The sequence below is a fragment of the Monodon monoceros genome, unplaced genomic scaffold, assembly GCF_005190385.1.
Source record: "Monodon monoceros isolate NGI ecotype Baffin Bay Population unplaced genomic scaffold, NGI_Narwhal_1 Super_Scaffold_21, whole genome shotgun sequence".
In the NCBI taxonomy this organism is placed as follows: Eukaryota; Metazoa; Chordata; class Mammalia; order Artiodactyla; family Monodontidae; genus Monodon; species Monodon monoceros.
This window is the reverse complement of record NW_021703778.1, coordinates 98543113-98567591: the sequence shown is the minus strand read 5'-3', so window position 1 is coordinate 98567591 and position 24479 is coordinate 98543113. Positions and strand designations below refer to the sequence as shown.

General features: G+C 39.0%; 1 protein-coding gene and 1 pseudogene across 9 annotated transcripts in view; one reads left to right on the top strand and one right to left on the bottom strand.

Annotated features, from left to right (window-relative positions):
- The window catches only part of SLC12A6 (solute carrier family 12 member 6), an 87577-nt gene extending 63153 nt beyond the window's left edge, over positions 1-24424 (top strand). For 5 of the 9 annotated variants that reach the window (XM_029237025.1, XM_029237024.1, XM_029237026.1 and 2 more), the window contains 19 exons: positions 1182-1236; positions 1724-1854; positions 2858-3099; positions 5167-5381; positions 6342-6500; positions 6678-6776; positions 7048-7105; positions 9944-10118; positions 10417-10535; positions 11752-11850; positions 14047-14166; positions 15171-15275; positions 15683-15851; positions 17171-17366; positions 17945-18114; positions 19038-19169; positions 19753-19860; positions 20061-20245; positions 20653-24424. In XM_029237025.1, the coding sequence (XP_029092858.1) occupies positions 1182-1236; positions 1724-1854; positions 2858-3099; positions 5167-5381; positions 6342-6500; positions 6678-6776; positions 7048-7105; positions 9944-10118; positions 10417-10535; positions 11752-11850; positions 14047-14166; positions 15171-15275; positions 15683-15851; positions 17171-17366; positions 17945-18114; positions 19038-19169; positions 19753-19860; positions 20061-20245; positions 20653-21082 (2967 nt within the window). In that variant the 3' untranslated portion in view covers positions 21083-24424. The remainder of the gene's footprint in view (positions 1-1181; positions 1237-1723; positions 1855-2857; positions 3100-5166; positions 5382-6341; positions 6501-6677; positions 6777-7047; positions 7106-9943; positions 10119-10416; positions 10536-11751; positions 11851-14046; positions 14167-15170; positions 15276-15682; positions 15852-17170; positions 17367-17944; positions 18115-19037; positions 19170-19752; positions 19861-20060; positions 20246-20652) is intronic. The other 4 variants (XM_029237028.1, XM_029237032.1, XM_029237030.1 and 1 more) reach the window with 4 other exon arrangements.
- Positions 3587-3717, bottom strand: LOC114905355 (annotated as a pseudogene).
- Positions 24425-24479: the final 55 nt, after the last annotated feature.

Below are 24479 nucleotides of genomic sequence, written 5' to 3'. Positions count from 1 at the left end.
AATATGATGTACTCAAAATTACAAGGAAAGACTTCTGTAGGAAGTAGAAGATACAGTCCCTGACTTCAATAAATTCAGAATACAAACCATTTGAACTCGATAACACTAGTGTTGTGACAGAAAATATGTTAGAAAATGTGATGTGCTACTCCAGTGTGGTACTAATAAACAGAGCTGGTTGTTGTTTGGGGGTAAGAGGTATTCGTTTTGTTTTGCAGTCTCATCCATTATCCCTTCCCCAGAAATTGGGGTGTTCTTTCCAGTTCTTCTTTCCATTATACTGAGAACATTCTGGTCTTCCTTTAATTGAAACTCCTCTTATCTGTGTATCCCAGCCACATCTCTCAATTTTATTGTAAGTTGATAGATTATTATAAAAATTTTTATTTTATTATTAAGCCGTCTACAGACCTCTTTTATTACTATCACCATTATACACTCCCTGTGCTCAACTGAGTGCCATGTAACGCGGGGTAAGCGGACATAATCCATATCATTAATAACTTAATGGTACCACCATTTTTTCCCCCGTTTCTTAGTCTTGAAACTTCAGGGCCGTATTTGGCTCCTTGATTGCCTCTCATATCTCATCAGCTATCAAAGCCAGTCAGGTCTCCCTCTGAAATCTCTTTTGTTCAACGCTGTCTTTATATTCCCACTTCTACCACTGCAGTCCTTACCTCTCACTGAACTACCACAATAGCCTACTAACAAGTCACTCTGCCTCCATCTACTTCCTATCTTCGGTCCATTCCGTACTCTGCTGCTATCAGGTAATGTTTTTAAAATACAGTTCTCATGATCTCAGAAGTCTTCAGTGGTTCCCCTTCTTACTGAATATTATTCTTGTTATTGTAGCCAGTCTTTAGTCAGTTTCCAATCTGTTTACCAAGTTTTTAACTAGGAGACCAGGGTGAGATCAGTGGTTCTCAATAGCACCTAACCTACTGATTACGATGTAGGAGCGTTTTAACAGAGTACTCAAGACACCAGTAGTGTGACTAGTGTAGCGTGTTGAAGCACATCTCATTTGCATACCATTTGGTATGACAGGCAACTCCCTCCATAAAAGTAGGTAGAATTAAATATTTGATAAGTGCTCTGAGGTCCACAGATGGGAAAGTAGTACAGAAATGTCGTCTTTATACAGTAACAGTCTTCTCCTTTCTCTTTCTTTACAGACAATGTTGACTGCTATCTCCATGAGTGCCATTGCCACTAATGGAGTGGTGCCAGGTCAGTAGCTAAGGCTGGATTTCAGGGATTGTCATTGATTACTGTATATTTCTACTATAAAGCCAGAGGTGCAAACTTCCAAGGCACAGAATACTATTTAGTTAGCGGCCACAGGCACTAACACTATTTGACTTCAGAATACCTTCTTTTAAAACTCTCTGTATGTTTTAAGCTAGAATCCGTAATTTCTACTGCATTCTTAGCTTCTTTTACTTAGAATATATATTTTATTCATCTATCTCATGCCTGTAGTAAATATCCTCTGATATTTTTCTAAGTAATACTGACAAATTGTGCTGATTTATTTGGAACATTAGATGTGCAGTATGCAGGTTTCGTCTTTTACTCCCTACCAGGAAATCTACTTTTTATCATATTCAGGGTTTTCAAAAAGCCTGAAACATTTATCCTTTTATACGACTTGTTTACATTCCTGTTACTTACATACTTTTTTTTTATCCTGTTCACCTTCTGTTTTGCCTTTTAGCTGGGGGCTCATACTTTATGATTTCCCGAGCACTGGGCCCAGAGTTTGGTGGGGCTGTTGGCCTCTGCTTTTATCTTGGTACCACATTTGCAGCAGCCATGTATATCCTTGGTGCCATTGAATTTTTTCTGGTGAGTAATGACTTAATTGTGGTCTAAAGTATAGAAAAGATATAGATTTGGATTTATTTTGCCATTGGATATCAAAGCTTCTGAGAAATCAGCTACAGGAATCAATCAAGTGATTGACTGCTAACCTGTTATTGACCTTGTACTGTGAATATGAGTAAGAAAGGTTGAGGTTATCTTTTGCCTGCCTACTCCTTCCCCTCCACCAAATCACCAGCACCCTGCCACCTCAACCAAAAAGTTAAAGTCTCAGAGGCAAGACTTTGGCTAGTGGGGGAAAAGTAAAAGAAAGTTTATCTCTTTTGATGTCTTTATCCCAATGAAACAAAATGTTTTTCATTTATTTATTCACTAGGATATATTTCTTACTATTTAAAGTAACAATAGCAGAAGTAGGACTCAAGATAATCATTACAATTATTTTGTATAACACTTTAAATAAATTATTAACACATTCCTTGTTTTTCCATTTGGGAGTGTAAGTATTCAGAATGGCACATAGACTTTATTTTATTTATTTATTTATTTTAAAATTTTTGGCTGCATTGGCTCTTCGTTGCAGTGCACGGGTTTCTTATTGCGGTGGCTTCTCTTGTTGTGGAACACAGGCTCTAGGCACGCGGGCTTCAGTAGTTGTGCCACGTGAGCTCAGTAGTTGTGGCTCCTGGGCTCTAGAGCGCAGGCTCAGTAGTTGTGGCGCACGGGCTTAGTTGCTCCGCAGCATTTGGGATCTTCCCGGACCAGGGCTTGAACTCATGTCCCCTGCATTAGCAGGCGGATTCTTAACCACTGCACCACCAGGGAAGCCCTGGCATGTAGACTTTAAAAAAAATCCATGATATCTCATTTCTGTAGGCATTTTAGATCGAAATATGAATTAGGCTATGTCTCCAGTCATTATCTGTCTCAGTTTTGCTTTCCTTCGTGAAAGTAAATGCAAACTACAACAGCCCTTTTATTTGATTATTTTGAAATGACCTTATTTTCTGCTTCTTTTGCCTAACAGGTATATATTGTCCCCCAAGCTGCCATCTTTCATAGTGACGATGCACTCAAGGAGTCAGCAGCCATGCTAAATAACATGCGTGTCTATGGCACAGCCTTCTTGGTCCTCATGGTATTGGTGGTATTCATTGGTGTACGCTATGTGAACAAGTTTGCCTCACTCTTTCTGGCCTGTGTCATTGTGTCCATCTTGGCCATCTATGCTGGAGCCATCAAGTCTTCTTTTGCCCCTCCACACTTCCCGTACGTGTCTCTCTGACTAGCCATCATTATTTGGTAGTCATTAACAGTACCTGGTGATGTGATCATTTCAAGTCAGAATCTCACAGTTTCTCTGAGATTTCCCTCTTGGATAAGCCCAGTTAGCATCTGTGCGGGAAGCCTCCCAGCAAATTATGTTGTGTTGATCCTCTTCCTTGTGTCCCAAGTATACAACTGGCAGCCATGGCAGTCATTTGGATATAGATAGTGGGTTTTTCAAAACCTCCTGATAATGATTATGCATATTTGAACTATTCATAAAGGCCTTTTCAAACAGCGTAGTTTTGCCAGCAACCTTTATAAAGTATTTAAAGGTTAGATTCCTTTTATTGATGAAGAATCAAGAGATCAAGGAAACCTAGATTCCTACCTAAATATTTATAATTAAATTTTTTGTTCCGCTGTTAGTACAGTAATGAACTTTCTAGTCATAAAATAAAGGGAAATAAATGTCACATCTTTTGCATATATATCTTTATATATATATATTATATTACATACCACAAGTAGTACAGGTACCTTAAGGTATATTTTTTCAATTAGCAATAATCGCGCCTCAGATAAACCTCATTGGCTACGATACTGCCACTGCGCAAAGCTAAGGTATATTTTTTGAAGTAGAAATGGATTTGTACAGATGCGTGACTCACAGGCTCACCTGTTTTCCATTTGACTAGTGGCATAGGGACTAGACGGCACTGAGTGTTGTTTGTCACCTTATTACAGTGACTGTCTTTGAAGAGTCATCCTGATCACTCAGGGATCAAACTCATCAGTCTTATGTTGATTTAACCTGATTACAGAAAAATAGATTTTTGAAGATGAAAAAACAGGTCCATAGAGGTTAAATGACCTGCCCCAAAGTTAATAATTGTCAGAGCAAGAAAATGGATCCTGTGATTTCCTGATTCCCAGTTCAGTGTTTCTTCTGCTATGCTAAATGATGTCAGTAATAGATTCCATCATAAATTTTCAGTCTGCTTGTCTAGGGGCTGCCAAGCAACTGGAGACCCACTTGAAGGCTACATTCTGCCTGTATCTTAACTTGGGAAATTCCATTTTGCCTCAAGTTCTCCTTTGATGCTTTTCCTCTTTTATGGTGGGCAAAAGTTCATGATGTGTGGTATTTTCGTTAAAATATTTCAGCAGAACAAGCCAAAAAACCTAGAGGAATGCATGAAACATTACTGGGAAATGTTGAGAGTTGTTGAAGCTAAGTAATGGGTACATGGCTTATTGCATGTGTATGCTATCATTTTGCAGATTTGAAAAGTTGCTTTTTTCCTCCTGAGAGGTATTTTTAACTGTGGGTGTATTATTCCTTTATTCATATTTATATCTCTGGGTGAATGAAAAAAAATAAAATCAGCAGTTTGTATTTGTATTATCCTTAACTACCCTCACCCCTACTGGGTCTGGGCTTAAGTTCAAAAAGTTTTTTATTAGGCCATAGATGGATGGCCTAATTCTAGCCAAGCTGTCTTCCTTGAAACAGAAGACAGAAGCTCTGACCTTTAGCATAACATTTTCAAGGGAGTTGTTATGAACATAAGGCTTTTTCTTAGGCCAAAGAGAAAGGGGTGGATTTGTGTGTGTGTGTGTATGGAAGAAGAACAAATGGACTCTTAAGATTCTTTTAAGACCTAACAATTGGTTAATAACCTAAAAATTCTGGAAGATGACTCAGCACAGCATCTTCAGACAGTTCTTCTATTTGAATTCTGTCACTACTGTCTACCACCTGTATGACCTCGGGCAGACTCCTTTTTCTCCCTAAACTTCAGTTCCTCCATCCACAATGTAGAAATACTAGTACATATTTTGTGAGATCGCTGTAAGGATTACACTGGCAGAAAATGTAAGACACCATTCACAGAGCTAGTCATTATTAGTTCTTTAACCATCTATGACAGTAAAAACTCTTAGAGATGAGATTTTTTTTTTTTCTTGAGCATACCTATATACTAACCTGTTTCTAACCTATTTTCTTTTTTAAAATACTTTTTTCCCCTTGCTTCATCTTTCTTCTCCCTGTTTGTTTTCATTTAGGGTCTGCATGCTGGGCAACCGCACCCTTTCATCAAGGCACATTGATATTTGCTCGAAGACCAAGGAAATTAACAACATGACAGTACCGTCAAAGTTATGGGGCTTCTTCTGTAATTCAAGTCAGTTTTTCAATGCCACCTGTGATGAATACTTTGTTCACAATAATGTCACTTCAATCCAGGGCATCCCTGGATTGGCTAGCGGTGTCATTACAGGTGAGTTGGGAGGGTTGGGGACACATTTTTAAAATTTTTCTCTGAGGAGGGCTTTGCCATCTTGTTGAGCCTTTATTTTTATTTTTTGGTCATGCCACGCGGCTTGTGGGATCTTAGTTCCCCAACCAGGCGTCGAACCCACACCCCCTGCGTTGGAAGCACGGAGACTTAACCACTGGACCTCCAGGGAAGTCCCTAGACTTTGCCATCTTAGACTCATCTATTGTCCATCAATACTGCCACGGTGCCACTTCCCTTCTTAAGTTCAGCACACAGCTCTTAATTCAACATCTTTCTGCTTTTCTGTTTGTGATTTTATCCTTTTTCAGGACTCCCTTGCAGTGTTGTCTGCTAAAATGTACTGCTCTTGAATGCAGAGCTGAGCAAATGACTTTTTAACTTAAGATAATAAAGTATTCTCTGTGTTATTATAAAATTGCCAATGTTTTTCCCACAGTGACAGCTAGAATTATTTTAATGTCATCACATCCACATGTGTGTTTTCCTAACTCATCTAAATTTTTGAAATTCTCCGTAAGTGACTCCTATTTTAACTGTTTGGCCCACAAATTTCTTTGCACGTAAGCAAGTTTACACTAAGGTGTTCAAAATGCATTGATGCCTAATTTTTTTTTTAAAAAAATAGGTTTTATAAGGCATTCAGCTTTAGTTCGCTTAACTTTTACTAATTTGCATTGGTAAACTTAGCTGCATTTGTACGTACCAAAGTATTTTGTCAAATTACATTTGAACCAGATGAGAAAAGGCATTAGGTTTTTATTTATGTGTGCTTTGTTATATGATATATATGTGCATATATCTGTGCTCATGTAGAAGCAAACATACCCTTAAAAGCTATATAAATGATGAATCTGACTTAGAATGTTGTTGGCTAGAACATTATCTAATTATGTCCTTTCCATAGTGCTGCTGCTTATATACCCTTTTTTCCCACTGCAGAGAATCTTTGGAGTAATTATATACCAAAGGGAGAGATTATTGAAAAGCCCTCAGCCAAATCTTCTGATGTCTTAGGCAGCTTAAACCATGAGTATGTCCTTGTTGACATTACCACCTCTTTCACTCTTCTGGTGGGGATCTTCTTTCCGTCTGTCACAGGTAAGCAGATGGGCTGTTGCCTATTTTACAAACAATCAGACCCAGGGAGTGATTTTTCTTACATAAAACTATATTCTCAGGATTCCCAGATTTGCCTGTAGTCTTTGATAGCAATGTGAATATCAAAAGTGTCCAGGAACTGAAGAAGTTAACTTGTTCTTTTTTCCTTTTCTAAAGGTATCATGGCTGGATCAAACAGATCTGGAGATCTGAAAGACGCTCAAAAGTCTATTCCCATTGGCACTATCCTCGCCATCCTGACTACCTCCTTTGTTTGTATCCTTTTGATGGATCCAGTCTGAGTCTTAGTCATAGAAACAGCCATAGAACAAGGGTGATCAGTATTTTTATCCTGGTAATAAAGATATCTGCTTTTTACCACCTCACTTCACATCAGATAATCTACCCACCTCATCTCTAAAACTCAAGAAAGAATTTATGAGATAAGTGAATTTAGCCACTCATTTTACTGATAGAAGAGGTTTCCTGAGTGTTTATGTTCATATTAGAAGGTGAACATCAGTTTCCTTGACTCTCAATATCATAGATTTAAGCAATGTTGTCCTTTTTGGTGCATGTATTGAAGGTGTTGTTCTCAGAGACAAGTGAGTAGTTGATTTCTTTGTAACAATCGTGTGTCTATCTTCCATTATGTCTGATCATCCCAAACAGCCCCAAGACAGTTATAAACTCAAAACCCACCTGAGATATATATCACAACTAACAATTAGAAAATACATGTATATAGGTCCCCAAAAGGGAGCTGTATAATAAGGGCCAGTATGTTGTTGTATAAGATGCAGTGGATATAGGACTTCATAAAGCAGTGAATTTGTCTGAATAATGAGGACTTTTATGTACAGTAAAGAGAGCTGTTGGAAAACTAACAGTAAAGGAGGGCAAATAATAAAAAATAAAAATTTAAAAATTGTTTCTAGCATCTCCTCTATGAGACATAAGTGTGTCTGATTGGCATTCTAAATAAAATCTTGAAACTTAACTTTCTTCATTTTCTTCATGAAGGCTGCTGAGTGTTTTTCCTTTCATCTGTGAATACAGAAAAAAAGAGAAATGTTTTGCAAGAGATTTCTAGAAAACTCTTCCTCTAAAACCTGCTATATCTCTTCCCTTTTTCCCCATCTTAAGGAGTTAATAGCCTTACCATTCATCCCTTTCTCAAAACAGAAACCTAGGTGTCATCCTAGACTTCTTCCATCAATTCCCTCATCCAGTTGGTTTCTAAGCCCTATAAATTTCACCCTTCATTCTTACTAGATCTCATCCTTTCCACTATTTTTATCCCCATCACTCTGTACAGGCCTTCAGGATCTTTTGCCTAGGTTATTGTAATACTCTCCCTTTCAGTTTTACTACCTTCTAATCTTTCTTCTACACTGTCACCAGAGTGATTTTTCTAAAACACAAAATTTGATCATAGAACCTTCCTGCTCAGAGCCTGCCAAAGCCCCTTAATGCTCATTACTTTGGTCTTGCCCTCTCTACCTCTTTCTGATCTCATCTCCCACCGTTCCCTCAAAAACCCCCTAAGCTCCAGCCATAACACAGAGTTAAATATTGTTGTTTCAACTCTGCATCCAGCCACATATTTGTGGGAGCAATGTTACTTGCTTAGGATGGGTTACTCCCACCTGGCAGACTTATATTCATCCTCTAAGACTAGACTAAGTGTCCTTTATCCTGTGAAGCTTTCCCAGACTCACGCAATAGATAACCGCTCCTCCCTTTGTTCAGCCACTCTACTGAACATATTGTATTATTGCACTTAAAATACTGTATTGGTCAAAATACTGTATTGCAGCTACTTGATTTCATATTTCTGTCCCCTATACTAGATTGAATTCTTTGAGGACAAGAACTCTAATAGATGCTATATAAATATTGTTAACAAAAATAAATAAGTAACACAGTTTATTATTTCTATATGATTGTGATTGAAAATGGGTTTATAGAGCTTTGGTAAATTATAATATAAAAATTATAGAAAGTGTAAATTAGAATACCACTTCAGAAAACTGTTGGACATTATCTCCTAAAGTTGAACATATGCATACCTGATGAACCGGCAATTCCACTGCTAGGTATATCCAACACAAATGCATACATGTGTGCATTAAGAAGTGCACAAGGATTCTTTCAGTGGAATTGTTCTTACGAGGCAAAATCTGGAAATAGTCCAAATGTCCATCCGCAGTAGAATGAATAAATTATGTATTCATGTGATGGAAAACTATACAGCAGCGAAAATTAATGAACCACAGCTATGTACCAAAAGAAAAAAAGAAAAATTTCACAATGTTGAATCAAAGAAACCAAACACAAAAGATATATACTGTTTCATTTATTTAAAGTTTAAAAACAGGTAAAACTATATAGCATTAAAAATTAGGAGAGTGGGGAGGGAGAAAGAGCTGGTGAATGGGCATAAGAGAGGATCTTGGGTGCTGGCAATGTGTTCTGTTTCTTGACTGGATGTTTTACGTGGATGTTTGCTTTGTGAAAATTTATTGAAATATGCATTTAGTTTTTGCACATTTCTTTTGTGTGTGTGATACATTGTAAAAAATCATTAAAACCATAAATAATTAAACAATGAGATACCATGTTTTACCCATCAAGTTAGCAGTGACTTAAAATTTTAATACTCAGAGCTGGTGTGAAATAGGTATGTGCCATAAGACATGAACCTTCATCTACTTCCAGTGGGAATAAATCCAGTATACCCTTTCTGGAAAGCACTTTGGTAGTGCTTTGAAATATTTAACGATGTTGATCCCTTTTGTTGCAGTTATTCCCTCTTAGGAATCTACCATAAGGAAAAAAAATTTGAAAATGTGAATGTGGACATGTGCATAAAGATGTCAATCACAGTATTTTCTATAGTAGAAAATCAACACTAGAGGAATGGATAATGTAAATTATGATAATGTAAAGAAACGTGTAAAAATGTTTATTCATGAGTTTTTCATGACATAGGAAATTGCTTATAAGTTTTAAAAAGAATACAGAAGTATAGGTGCAGTGTGGTCTCATCTATGTTTTTAAAAACAGTAAACACTAAAATATGCAAGGTATGCAAAATGTTAGCAGTTACGTTATGATTATGGATTTCCTCCCTGATTTTTTTGTATTTTTCTATACTTCTACAGTTTTTCTGCAGGGTAGATATTTTGATAATTTGAGGGGGAAAGCTTTAATTAAAGCTTAGCTTATTTTCTGGCCCTACAGGTTATTTTTTTTCTTAATATAGGCTACTAGTGCCTTTTGATCAGATCTACCTACCGTTACATTTGTTATTATTCATGTCTATCTCAATTTTGATTCTCTAAAAATTATAAATAGAAAAAATTGGGGGAATGTCAGTCTAGTTTTTTCGTCTAAAGTTATTTCCAGGTCAAATTTCCTCACTCTGATTTCTCTCCCAGGTTTGGGGATGCTGTGAAAGGTAATCTCGTGGTGGGTACCTTATCTTGGCCGTCCCCGTGGGTGATTGTTATTGGCTCCTTCTTCTCCACGTGTGGGGCTGGACTTCAGAGTCTCACAGGTGCACCAAGGCTGCTACAGGCTATAGCCAAGGATAACATCATACCCTTTCTGAGGGTGAGTGACCCTGTCCTATGCCCTCTTCCTGTTTTCCCAGGTTTTACAAGAAACAGTGTGATCTTCATAAGGCTTAGGAATTACTGGATCATATAATATGAAGACGTGGGTTTTTAGCACAAGACCCTCTAAATCTCTAGTATGAGTTTACATGTGAGTGGGGTAAAGGCATTTAAAAGCTACCACAGTTGTAATACTATTATTTTTCAGAGCTGTGAAACCATAGCATAGAGGAATCGGAGCATTGACTCAAACCCTCCCCACACTCCTGTGTCTGATATTTCCCTTCTATGTACAGGTGTTTGGTCACAGCAAAGCCAATGGGGAACCTACCTGGGCTTTACTTCTAACTGCTGTCATTGCAGAGCTGGGAATCCTTATTGCCTCCCTGGATCTTGTGGCCCCAATTCTTTCCATGTAAGAGCCAGTTATTCTTTTCACTTACTCTTGCTTATGTGATGTATAATACATGTTGATTTCCATCAGGCATGTGACAGTAGTGATAACAGAGAGAACCAAGTATAGGTGTAACTTCACCTAAATAATAAATATTCCTGAGACTTTTCATGTAAGGCTAACTTCATAAGTTGTCATGGTTTCTTTCTACCTGCATAACTTCAAAAGTTCTTTGCCTTCATTTCTGATTCGTTATCAACTGATTGTAGCTTTTACTACTAGTCATTCAACTTATTGACTTATTGATGACTTACTACCTCCCTGGCACTGGGCAGTATGCTGAGAATAAGCATAAGGTGGCTGAGACACAACCTCAGAGAATTGGTGGTAGATAGATAAAGAAACCAGTGATCCCTGTCTAGTGTGATGAGTACTGTGGTCAAGGTGAATACTGAGCACTATATGAGCTCCAAAGACTGAGACTCAGGAAAGGTTTTCTGGAAGAAGTGACACTTGTATCTTGAAGGATTGCTAATCAGTGAAGGGGTCAAAGAGATCCCAGGCAGGGAATGTGTGTGAAGGAACCGAGAGATGAAATAGTGCAGCACATCTGGAGAAGTGAAGGTTTGGCTTTGATCGAGTGGGAGGTTGCGGGTTGGAGAGGTGCAGAGCGGGGAAATAGGTAGAGCCAGATCACAAAGGACCTGGAACTTCTACCTGAAAGTAGTGGGTAATCCTTTGAGAACAAAATTATCATGTTTCTCTTTCATAATGATCAATTCAGTATAAAAGAGAGGTTAGAAGGAGGCCAAAATTGAGCTGGGAGTGCCAGCTGGAAGCTTATTTCACTAATCCAACAAAGAAGAAATGAGAGCCTCAACTATGCTCATAGAAGTAGAGGTGGAAAGGAGGGGGGAAAAGTTTAGAGATTTGTAAATAGGTAGAATCCATAGGACTTGATAAGTGAATTTGGAACAAGGGTGAGTAGTGAAGAGGAAACCGGGATTGTCCCGAGAAGAACCGGGGAAAGAGTGGTTGTGTCTTTCACTGAGAGAGAACTTCGGAGGTTGAGCAGGTTTGTGTGGAGGTTAAGTTCCTCTACACCCTAGTCTTAATTAAAGGCTAGTGGCCTAGAGCAAAGGCTTAAATATAGCAAATCTCTCGAGTTATGTAAAGTAACCTTTGAAGAATTATTTTACAGTAATAAGCATTCTTCTTACTTTTTTTATTCTGCCAGGTTTTTTCTCATGTGTTACCTCTTCGTGAACTTGGCATGTGCCTTGCAAACATTACTTCGAACACCCAATTGGAGACCCCGGTTCCGCTACTACCACTGGTAAGTCAGCTTTTTTTTCTTCTTCTTCCCCACATTTGGAGAGAACCCATCATTGAACTAGAAAACTAGGAGATTCTGAGTTCTCGATACAATTTTTTCTTGGTCACCCATTTCCTACTGTCTGTTGCAACTTCCAGTGCTCACATGAACTTCCACCATCCTACTGTGGTTTTTTTTTATATATGGTTTTATAATAACTTATAATACCCACTTGAGAATAAAGATCAAAACTGTGAAATAAATACTTCCAGGCTGCTGTGTTCTGCAGGTTAAAACAACCTACCCTTTGCATATCTGATTGCCTGTTTCCCTCTTCGCTAAGCACTGGGCTTCATTTCTTTCCATTTATCTTCATATTCGCATCAGTTTTCATCAGTTTTGATTCTCAGACTCCCTTTCTTAATGTGATTTCATTTAGTAGTTAAGAGCATGAGGGGACTTCCCTGGTGGTCCAGTGGTTAAGACTCCACACTCCCAATGCAGGGGGCCCGGGTTCGATCCCTGGTCGGGGAACTAAGATCCCACACACCTAAACTATTGAGCCTGCGTGCTCTAGAGCCCATGTGCCGCAACTACAGAAGCCTGCGTGCCGCAACGAAGACCCAGCCCAGCCAAAATTAATTAATTGATTAATTTTTTTTAAAAAAATTTTTAAAAAAGGAGTATGAGCTATGGAGTCAGATGACCTGAGTTCAAGGGTCAGCTCTACTATTTCCTAGTTTGTAACTTTCAACAAAGCACATAACCACATAAAATTTCATTTTATTCATTTGTAAAATGGGACTAATAGTATTATCTATCTCATAGGGTTGTTTTGAGATAATGTAAAGTGCTGAGCACAGTGCCTGTACACTGTGCAGGTACACAGTAAAGCTCTCAATGAAACGTTGCTACAGCTGCTGCTGTTGTGTTCACATCTCCTCAGTCCTAAAGGAGCCACCACGTTTTTAGCTACCATCCCTTTTCTTTCCATTTCTTTTCTGTCACAGCTAGAGGTTCTTTAATATGCCCTGTATGTACCTGTTGCTACATTCCTCTTTGCTGACTTTTTCCTTGATCCCTTTCTAGTTTCACTTACCAGTGGTGGGTAGTGATGTAACCTTTATCTGGCACAAATTTAGATCTTCAACTGATCTTGACACCTCTAATCCTCTTTCTAGCTTTAGCTTTAGTTAAACGTTCATTATGGGACTTCCCTGGTGGCGCAGTGGTTGAGAGTCCACCTGCCGATGCAGGGAGCACGGGTTCGTGCCCCGGTCTGGGAAGATCCCACATGCCACGGAGCGGCTGGGCCCGTGAGCCATGGCCGCTGAGCCTGCGCGTCCCGAGCCTGTGCTCCTCAACGGGAGAGGCCACAACAGTGAGAGGCCCGCATACCAAAAAAAAAAAAAAAAGTTCATTCTGAACTTTTTTTGTGTTACTATTTTGCTTTTGTTACTTTTTCTCTTTCTCTTTACACTCTATATTTTCATTCATTAGATCCTAATTTTCTCCAGATTAACCACTGTTCTATTTGTTCTTTGAAATTTGTCATACAACTAAGTTCATTCTGTACAGAAAACAACTTCAGTAAGCATAGTTGTCTACCTATTTGATCAAAACAAGAATTTCATTATTTTCTTCCAAGTTCCTTATGTAAAAGTAAAGAAACTAACGGGAGATTTTTTCTAGTGGGTTCTGCAGTTGTGTTAATAAATGTTCATAAAGTTTTTAGTCATATTCACGTGAAATACTTTTTTTAAAAAGATCAAAGAGTTATTAATAATTTTGACTACACGTCCCATCTTTGCTTTCCCATGTAGGTATTAATTGTCCTCATAACTACAGATGACTTTCATAGCATCCCTATTCATTTATATGTTCTTCCAGCAATGGGAAACATCAGCACTAAGGGTGGTTCAGGGCTCAGTGCAGATCTATTGATTGTTGCTAGTCCATGATAAGACAACTATAAAAACTGAGAAAAAGCATTTAGAAACTTTATAGCAATTTGACATTGTCACAACATCCAAGCATATAACAGTTTTTCTAGTAATTCATTTTTTATTGCATTTTATAGAAGTTCTATCTGCAACATATTGGAATTTTTAAAAATAATAATTTCTCACCAGTTTAAGAAGCACCTTTGGCACAGATTTCTTTTGCAGCTGCTTAGAAAAACATTAAAAAAAATTCTTTTTGTTTTTAATTTTCTAGGGCCCTCTCTTTCATGGGAATGAGTATCTGTCTGGCTCTGATGTTTATTTCTTCCTGGTATTATGCCATCGTAGCTATGGTAATAGCTGGTATGATCTACAAGTACATCGAGTACCAAGGGTAAGTCTGGATATACAACCTTGATTGCTGCTAAAACTATCAAAACTGGCTAGTTTGGTTAGAGCCAGCCTGGTGAAAATTGCATTAGGGATCCAGGAAACTTCATTCATCTGTACCCAAATTTTGTACCCCTAATTCTCTTAGTCACCTTACAGACATAAGCCATTGATCATAAAGGGAACCTGTTGAGAAAGTATGAATGGATCAGGGAAAAGATAACTAAAAGGATGTACTGAAATAGTAATGATAGTATTAAAGTATACTTTGCCATACAGCAGAAACTAATACAACATTGTAAATCAACTATACTCCAATAGAAATAAAAAAAAAAAAATAACCAACAAGGACCTACTGTATAGCACAGGGAACTCTGCTCAATACTCGTATATGTATAACTGAATCACTTTGCTGTACACCTGAAACTAACCCAACATTGTTATCAACTATACTCCAGTACAAAATTAAAATTAAAAAACGAAGTATAACACAAATATAAATATTCTTGCTTATCTCTTCAGGCAAGGAATTGTGTCTGAAATGGAAAATAAATTAGTCCTGAATAACTTTGTAACAACTAAGACTTCACTAACAACGTCCCAAAATTAGGAATAAATAACACTCTGATCTAGAAGATTACATTGAGTTTTGCTTTCTCTGCAATTATTTTTGAAATAATTTAAACTTGGGATCTGTAGTAACTTCCTAATCCAAATTGCTATTTTACATTATTGCTTTTGAATAGTTACATCGCAGGATAAGTTAAGTGACCCTTCCAGCCTTTATTCTGAACGGTTGTGTAGTGCAGTGTGTTGGTGAAGGGTAGTGTTGATCTGCTTACTGTGGGTTCATTATGTTAATAGAGAGCATCATATAAATAATTAATATGAGCTTTAATATTCTACCTTGTGTGTATGTTACTTTTAGATAAAGAAAAAGTAAACTGTTTTTTGAGATTGTACTTATGGTTTAAATCTGTCTCTGCTCTTTTCTCCTCTTTCTCCCAGAGCTGAGAAAGAATGGGGTGATGGTATCCGCGGGCTGTCCCTCAGTGCAGCCCGATTTGCTTTGCTTCGGCTGGAAGAAGGACCTCCACACACTAAAAACTGGAGGTAAAAAAACCAACAGAGCTTAGTGGTGTTTGGCACAGAGTTACCACACAGAAAGGTGTGCTTCATTGATTACAGGATAAGGAAATCATGGGGCTCAAGGAATTCATGAAATGGACATGCTTTGACTGATTCTAAATTCTTGATCCTCTGTTCCCTTTTAATCATGTGCTATATGATCTAGACTTCTACCATTTTCATTCTTCCTTCAAGACTGATCAATTTGAGGTAATACTGGGAAAATTCAGAATAACTGTGCAGCCGCACCCTATCATTTTCTCTAATCTCTTCCTTCTGTCAAAGTACGTGTTTTATACAGATCTCCTGAATTAAAGGGTAGACTTGTCATTCTGTCCCCAGCCCCAGAGTGTTTTCTCATCCCACCCCCTTCCCCGCCAACCTCTTTACAGGCCTCAGTTGCTTGTACTGCTGAAACTAGATGAAGACCTACATGTCAAGCATCCTCGCCTCCTCACCTTTGCTTCACAGCTTAAGGCAGGAAAGGGTCTCACTATTGTGGGCTCTGTCATCGTGGGGAACTTCCTGGAGAACTATGGTGAAGCTTTAGCTGCTGAGCAGGTAAGAGTCAAGGCTTATTGACCTCGTAGAATTTAGCTTATGGTTTTGTGCTGTTGAGTCATAAGACCTCAGATTTCTAAATTAATCCCTTTCCTGAGTGATCTAGGAGGTGTCCTTCATAGTGCTGACTTGAATGGTCATATTCTCCCAAATACTACGATGAACTAGAAGATAATAATTTATTCTTCCCATTTAAAAAGCATTTCTAAACTATAAGATTATCAAGGCTAAGCACTATTTCCAAATAGACTCCAGACATTGACTCAGCCCTGAGAGAAGTCATGTAAATAAATCATCCCTTGAACTATGGTGATGGTTCCTCTCAATCTTGTGACAACAAGGAGCGATGAGCACATTTTCTTCCTCTTTGCTAATCTACATGGTGCCATGACCAAGATTCCTTTGCTACTTCTGATTAGCTTATGGGATATTAAAGTTCTTCCTGAAGAAGAAAGTAGATTTCACTCTATTATAAATGATAGAACTCACCCTGGAGAAATTTCAGTTACATTTCAAAAATTTTACTGGATTTCATTTTGGAATGCTTTGAAACCCTAGAACTAGAAATGCTGAAGAAACATTAGTCCAGAAATGATCACAAAAATAAATAAAAAGCACGGCATTGGAAATCAAGAGACCCCGATTATCCTAGCTACACCGCTGACTTAATCTGTGCCTTTGGGAAAATCATATCCATTTTCCACACCATTATTCTCTCTACCTTTCTACCAAGAGAGTGAAGTAAGACTAAATGAAATATTACCTCCAGACTGGCTTGAATAAATAAAAGAATAGTAAAACAAATACAAGTTTCGCAAGTAATCACCATTAAAATATCAAAAGGGATGTGGAAGTAGCAAAAACAAAAATAGAAAACATACCTGAGATAATTCTAAATTGAAACTGAATCGTCATATTGAATTTCTAGTAATATGAGTCAGGGCAAGACTGGGACTAAGGAAGGAAGGAGATTATGTTCACACTCACCCTGGGCAATTAAGAAGGAATATTGAATATTCACTTTGTGATGATCCCTATTCTCAATTTATTTGGTATGTTAGAAAGAAAAGCAGAAGAGAGGAAAAGGTAGAGGAACATCAGTACATGTAGACAACTACCTACATATGTAGTAAGCACTTAGCAAGTGAAAAAGGCAAAGGATAATAAAATTTCATTGGGATAAATTAAACTTTTTGAATGGTTCTGTAGACCTTATGCAGAGTTTGGAAGGGGGAGGGGAATATAATACGGAGAAGGAGTAAGAAGTTAAAAGACCCAGGATGAAGTAATTCAGTGTTGAGATTCTGTCTCTCTTTCAGACCATAAAGCATCTAATGGAGGCAGAGAAGGTGAAAGGATTCTCCCAGCTGGTGGTGGCCGCCAAGCTGAGAGAGGGCATTTCCCACCTCATCCAGTCATGTGGCCTTGGGGGCATGAAGCACAACACAGTGGTGATGGGGTGGCCAAATGGCTGGCGCCAGAGTGAAGATGCTCGAGCTTGGAAGACTTTTATTGGTACAAAACATTTCTCATACTATCCTGAGGGCTCAAATAGAGGATATACCCTAACCCCACCCCCCAGCCTCCTAAAGTAGAGACGATGTCCTTGCTGAAGCATAGTCTCATAAGGGCACCTAGATAACTACTACTAGTAATAACCTGATTCTCTTCACCCCCTCCAGCCTTACATAATGTTCATCAGTTGTTTATCTTGCCAAGTCTTACATTAGGAATTATCTCTGAAATTGCCGTATTTCCATGTGTGATCTCCCACATTGACATTCACACAGGAATTGGAAGAATTGTTCTTCAGCATCAAAATCTCCCCAATTCACGTATCCCCCACTTAGAAATGTAGTAATCAGAATACACCTAGTAATGTAAATCATAGTTCTCAGTCTAATTCTGTTAGCTATTCAAATTTTTCTTAATGATTTTCGTTACTTGATTTGGTATAGCCTACTGTGTAAATAGGACACCTTGCTCAAAGAACTGTCAATGGGCATTATCCTTTCTTTGCTGACATGGTAGGAAGCAAGGTAAGCCTAAGGATTCATCTCTGCTTATCCTGATTCTCTCTGTTTTCTCCCTAGGCACAGTTCGAGTGACAACTGCTGCCCATCTGGCCCTGCTGGTGGCTAAAAACATCTCCTTCTTTCCCAGCAATGTGGAGCAGTTTTCTGAGGGCAACATTGATGTGTGGTGGATCGTGCATGATGGGGGGATGCTCATGCTCTTACCATTCCTACTGAAACAGCACAAGGTATTTTGACACCTTTTTTAAAAAGTCTTTCTCTCTTAACTTCTGCCCTGGTTCACTAGACAGAGAGTCTTCCTTTCATTCTATAGTGTTGGGGCTTAGAAAACTTGGGGATTATTCTTGGCTTTCCGTGATTCCAGATTCAACGTTATAAGAAATAGTTTTCTTTGTAGTTGATACCTATTTCCAAGGGAAATTCAGCAAATTAATAGAGCTCCATATGAACCCTTGGAAAAAAACATTAATAAGTGAATTAAAAAAAAAAAAAAAAGACTGGGGCTTCCCTGGTGGCGCAGTGGTTGAGAGTCCGCCTGCCGATGCAGGGGACACGGGTTCGTGCCCCGGTCCGGGAGGATCCCACATGCCGCAGAGCAGCTGGGCCCGTGAGCCATGGCCGCTGAGCCTGCGCGTCCGGAGCCTGTGCTCCGCAACGGGAGAGGCCACAGCAGTGAGAGGCCCACGTACCGCAAAAAAAAAAAAAAAGAAAAAGACGAAAATACTGGACACCTAAGAGGGTGTGTGTGTATCTTATACATATTTATGTTCATCCTATGGTAAGACTGAAATTTAAAATAGTAAATATTATAGTCTGCACAGTGTCATCAGTATGCTATCTGAGTAAAGCACCCTCTTAATGTATCATGTGCCATCTTTTCTATTTTGCCAGTTTTTTTCTTGTCATGAAATAAGAACTCCTTTAAACTACATTTTATGTGTTCCTTGGTCAAGCTTTTGCCCTAACAATAATATAGCAAGTAAGTAAAATAAATAAGTAAATAAATAATAATATGGCAAGTAAGAATCTAGGAACATATACCCTGAAACTGTACAAGATTGTTCTAGGCAAAAGTGCCATTTATTTTAAGAAATAACTCTTTTTTGCCTTCTTGCATTTAATTTTCCATGTATATGTGGTACTTTCTCAGGTGTGGCGAAAATGCAGCATACGGATCTTCACAGTAGCCCAACTAGAAGACAACAGTATTCAGATGAAGAAGGACCTGGCCACCTTCCTGTATCACCTTCGCATTGAGGCAGAGGTGGAAGTGGTGGAGATGGTGAGAAAGCTGAGTTTGAGATAAGAGAGACTACCCTGTCATTCTAGAACCTCTTCTGGTTTGGGAATTTCCTCAGCTGCAAATGTGGATTAATTCCTTAGTTCCAACAAAACTCTCATATGTTGATCTAGATAAGTACAATGCATATGTGATGTGTATTTAGTGGTAGCTTTAAATTTTTGCTTTCCTGTTTGTTTGTTCCACAGCCCTTCTATTTCTGCTAGATTCTTATCTGCTTAATACAGTTTTATTAAGTTTCAGTTCATATATTCGTGCTAAAATCACACATCGCTTTTCTTAAAAAATAACTTGTAAGTATTAAAAAAAATAAGACTGGGGTTTTTGTTTTGTGTTTCAAGGAAACACATATGTCATGGTTAGATTGTGGAAAAGACTCAGGGCTCTGGATTTGATCTACAATCCACAATATTATTATATTTACATAGCTCAGTGACTGAACAAAAACTAAAACCTAGGTTGATATTGTGATACTTTCTCTGGTGTAATTTAGTAAGTGGAAATGAAAATATATGGTTCTTTCTCTTTTGTGCTTATTGCCTACTCCGTGTGATATCTACGGCAGCATGACAGTGACATATCAGCTTATACTTACGAGCGCACCCTGATGATGGAGCAAAGGTCCCAGATGCTCCGGCACATGCGACTATCCAAAACAGAGCGGGACAGAGAGGTGAGATTTTGCTGCACTGACCTAATCCTGGCCCTGTGAAGTCTATCACTGAAAGGGATGATAGTATTGTTCTCAGCATGACAGATTCTTTCCTGATTGCTTTATTGGTTATGCCACTATAACCACATTTCAAAATAATTAAAGCTGAAGCATGAGAGAAAATTGGGTATAGGGTCACAGCTATGTTGGGCCTTCCTCAGGCACAGCTGGTAAAAGATCGGAATTCAATGCTACGATTGACCAGCATTGGCTCTGACGAGGATGAAGAGACAGAGACCTATCAGGAGAAGGTGCACATGACCTGGACGAAAGACAAGTACATGGCATCCCGGGGGCAAAAGGCCAAGTCAATGGAAGGATTCCAGGACCTACTTAACATGCGTCCGTAAGTTTTCCTACTCACAAGCTTATCACTTAACATAGTATCCTAGTTAGTGCCACAGATGTGGCACTGCCTGAATACACAGGACAGAATCTAGTCTTCATTTCACCCCAAATCCAGCCATCTTTCTATTGTTTGCCTATGCCTGTCAGCTACCAATTAACACTGTACACAAGCTAACCATCTTTCTTCCTGTCCATACCGTGTTCCTGGTATAAAACAAGAAAATGTAGAATGAGAAAACCATGATATCAATATTATAAGGCAATCAGTCATTTATTTGTTCATTACATCAATCATAGTTAAAGCAAAAAATCTCTAAAATCTCAAGTTTTTTAAAGTTGACGATATGCCTAGTTTTCTCCTTGCCTTAACCCACCTGTTTCTTCCCCACCACGCTTCCCTTCCAGGGACCAGTCCAATGTGAGGCGGATGCATACAGCAGTGAAGCTCAATGAGGTTATAGTTAACAAGTCCCATGAAGCAAAGCTGGTTTTGTTGAATATGCCAGGGCCACCCCGAAACCCTGAGGGTGATGAAAACTGTATCCTTTCCGAGAGCAAAACTTCCAGTAGGGAAAATCTTAGCCTGTGTTTTATTTATTTATTTATTTTTGGCGGTACGTGGGCCTCTCACTGTTGTGGCCTCTGCCGTTGTGGAGCACAGGCTCCAGACGCACAGGCTCAGCAGCCATGGCTCACGGGCCCAGCCGCTCCGCAGCATGTGGGATCTTCCCGGACCGGGGCACGAACCCATGTCCCCTGCATCGGCAGGCGGACTCTCAACCACTGCGCCACCAGGGAAGCCCTTAGCCTGTGTTTTAGATGGGACACTAAGTAACTGTAAAAGTTATTGTCTATGACTTCCTCTCTTGAGGAGGGAAGACTGTTAAAAGTCTCAGGCAAGGATCCTTACTTAGTGATACTACTCTCCTTCAGGGGAGTTGGGTATAAGATGTTCTCTCTGAACCCTAAAGAGACTTTTTAGGTGGCATATTTGCAACATGACTTTCAACATTCAGTGTATAGAACCCTTTCTGACAGTCCTAGAGATGGAACACCCACAGCCCTTCTCCTTTCCAGGCTCTTCCCAGTTTGCAAAGCCTCTCTCTTTTGGATGGAGTTAGGGGAGAGGCAGTTGAAGTGGAATCTCCTCTGAGGGGGAAAGATAAGGTTCTTATTCATACCCTAATTCCAGGATTGTTTTTATGGGACCCCTTCAGCACTGCAATGGCACAGACTGGTCCATTCCCACCAGTACCATTAAGGAAAAGAGGTTAAAAGAAAACAAAGAGTAAATCAACTATATTTGAAGAAAAAAAGAAAAAGGAACTGGCAGAAGAAAATCTAACTTGAGCAGGTTCACTTGGAAATTACTGGGATTCTCTCCTGGAATCTTACAAGTTGCCCTGCTGTGGCTTTTTCTTCTTTCTGCCTTATTTGCTATGTAGTAATAACACATTACTTCTGGGTTTCCCCCATTTTAAAATAACATTTAGGAAAAAAATCTAACAAATGGGAGTCTTGTATTATTTATGCAAAGAGGCTAGATCCCCAGATTACTTCAGAGTTTGATTGAATCCAGAGTTCAGACTTCTCCAGTTCTGAATATATAATAATTAAAACAAGCATGCTGATTTTGCAGCTTTGTAGTCAGATAAACTCAGATTATCATGATGCCAGGTTTTAAATTGTGCTCTTCTGCCTATTTGTCTCCTTGACAAATTCTGAAGACATGGAGTTCCTAGAAGTGCTCACTGAAGGACTAGAGCGAGTCCTTCTTGTCCGAGGTGGTGGCAGTGAAGTGATCACCATTTATTCATAATCTACCCATGAATGACTCTGCTGGGCCTCACCTTTCCAGAAAGGCTTCCATCCTCCATGGAAGTGCCAGCTCTTTACTACCACTCCCATCAACTAGAGACCTGCGTTCTGTGTACATCACGCTGAACTCTTAATGAGCTGAGCCTCAAGTACTTGTGCAGAAAAGTACAAACAGATCTGCTCTTTGCTACCACGTGACCTGCTGTCCTTAAAGAAGCAGCAGATATTCCCTCAACCTCAGAACAACGCTCAAGTCCTACAAGCCATGCCCGTACCAGATAAAGGCAAGTTAGAACAAGCTAAACCAATAAAATGAATTGGCAAAAGGGATGCTAGAAATTCAACTGAAGACAAAAGACAAGTACACATCTAACATTAAAGATGAGTCTCAGAAGTCATGATTCAATGATGACACCAGGGGGGTAACAGCCAGAGAGACACAGCCTCATCATACTAAAGAATTCATGGCCAAGTACACGGGGAGCTAACATCTTTGTGGAGACATCCATGGCAAGCCAAGATGAAAATTTTCGTCAGTGTATCCACTGCTCTCCAGGACTCTAATTTTACATTAGGGTACTAATATATAAAAACGGAAACATGAAACTGCAGCCCCTACTTCCTCCAAAATAAGATTCCCCCAAAATATGTTTAAGTACACATACTGTGTTGTATATTTCAGCTGTTTCTCAAACCCATCCTGTGGTTAGGATTGTAATACAGGCACTGTTACCATGGAAACTGTTTTTTAAAAGGTTGAGTAAAAATTATTTCTTTCAGGTTCTTTGCAAATGGACAAACTAAGCGAACTCCAAAAGGTAGCTATCAAGATTTACATAAATGCAGTCTGTGGTTACCTATGAGACATGGGCAAAATATATAAGCTGTTATCTAATCCTTCTCCCTTTTATGCCCTCTGGGTTATAGGCACAGATCAAAAATCATAAGAACACACACACTAGGAAGACTGGCTAAAATCCTTGGCTAAAACCTTTGGATTATCCTTCAAAGGGAGAATCCAGCAGTGGAATTCGAACTTTATAGCCATACTCCTTCCATAGTGCCAAAGTTACTGAGCTGCTGCTACTCTTCTTACCTACTTCACTGAAGTGGCATGCAATTGGCATTGGCCTATTTCAAGAAACTTATTTCATTAGGAAACCTGTGGACTCATTCCCAAAGCCAGCCGTAATGAAGACTTGAGGGCATGCAGCTCAGCACTAAGTATGAGCATTTTTTTTTTCTTTCAATTCTATTCTTCATTTTGACTGCAGAAACTTGGATCTGAACTAAGAGATTATCCAAGGTAACAGTCTTCTATTTCAGTTTTGTTTTCAGAAAGCTCTAAATGTGTCAAGGAAATGCTTCTGCAAGCTTAGCTTTTTATTTGCTAACTTAATGATCACAAAACACCTGCTTTTCGAGCATAGGGAAACTGCCCTGTGTGACTGAGTGGTAATTTCATATATGTGAGATCTTCATTTATTGTACAGGATAGATAGGGTATTCCAAGAAACTATCTTGCCTGTATTCATGTCTGCTTTTGAATTTCATTTTATTAATGATAAATAGTACCACTCTTTCATTACCAGTAGGATATGGAGCAAGCTGACTTGCTCCATAGTCTGCAGACTATTCATCTGACCCTTATGGACAGAGGAGAAAAACCCTTCAATATGGCTTAAGAAACTGAGTCATTTTGGTTTATTCCCTTTGCTCTTCTCTCAGTGTCCCAGCCCAGTCAGGTAGCAAAGCAGACAAGATCTTTTAAGTCTTTTTTTTCTGCTGCTTCCTGCAGAGGGTAGAAGCATTGTTTACAACTTTCATTGCAACACTCCATTGCTAAGTTGAGTCCAGCAGTAGTGGAACAGGTACCCTAGGACCCAAGCTATTAAAGACCCATGCTCTAAAGGTCAGCTTGCCCAGGAACTCCTTTACATTTACACAAAACCTCTGGCCAAATGGACAGAAAGTAAGGTTAGTTTTAGAAGAGCTTTTTGTGGCTGGAGCTCTGTAAGAATCCTTTAAAGGGATAATGGAATTAGTGGCCACTAATACAGCCCCTACTTTAGGCCCTAAAACACAATCACTGTTACATGGGGAAGTGGTTATTAGGCCAGATTTAAACTCATCTCTGTCTAGAGCATTTCATGTCTATGTGTTGCTTATGTTGTCTGCAAACTGTCTTGTCTCTTTTAATCACTGCAAATAAAGCAATACCGAAAACTTGATGAGAGAATGCACCTTAGGGGAAGGGGCTTTGTGTTTCATGCAGGAAGAGAAAGGAAAGACCTCCTCCTGCCTTTTGAAGAGATCCAGCTTTTAAGTCTTAGCTATGACTTTACCAGGGCAGGTTTTGACAATATTCATTTTCCAACTGCTGGCCCTCTGCCTTTTATAGCTATCTTAAAAGC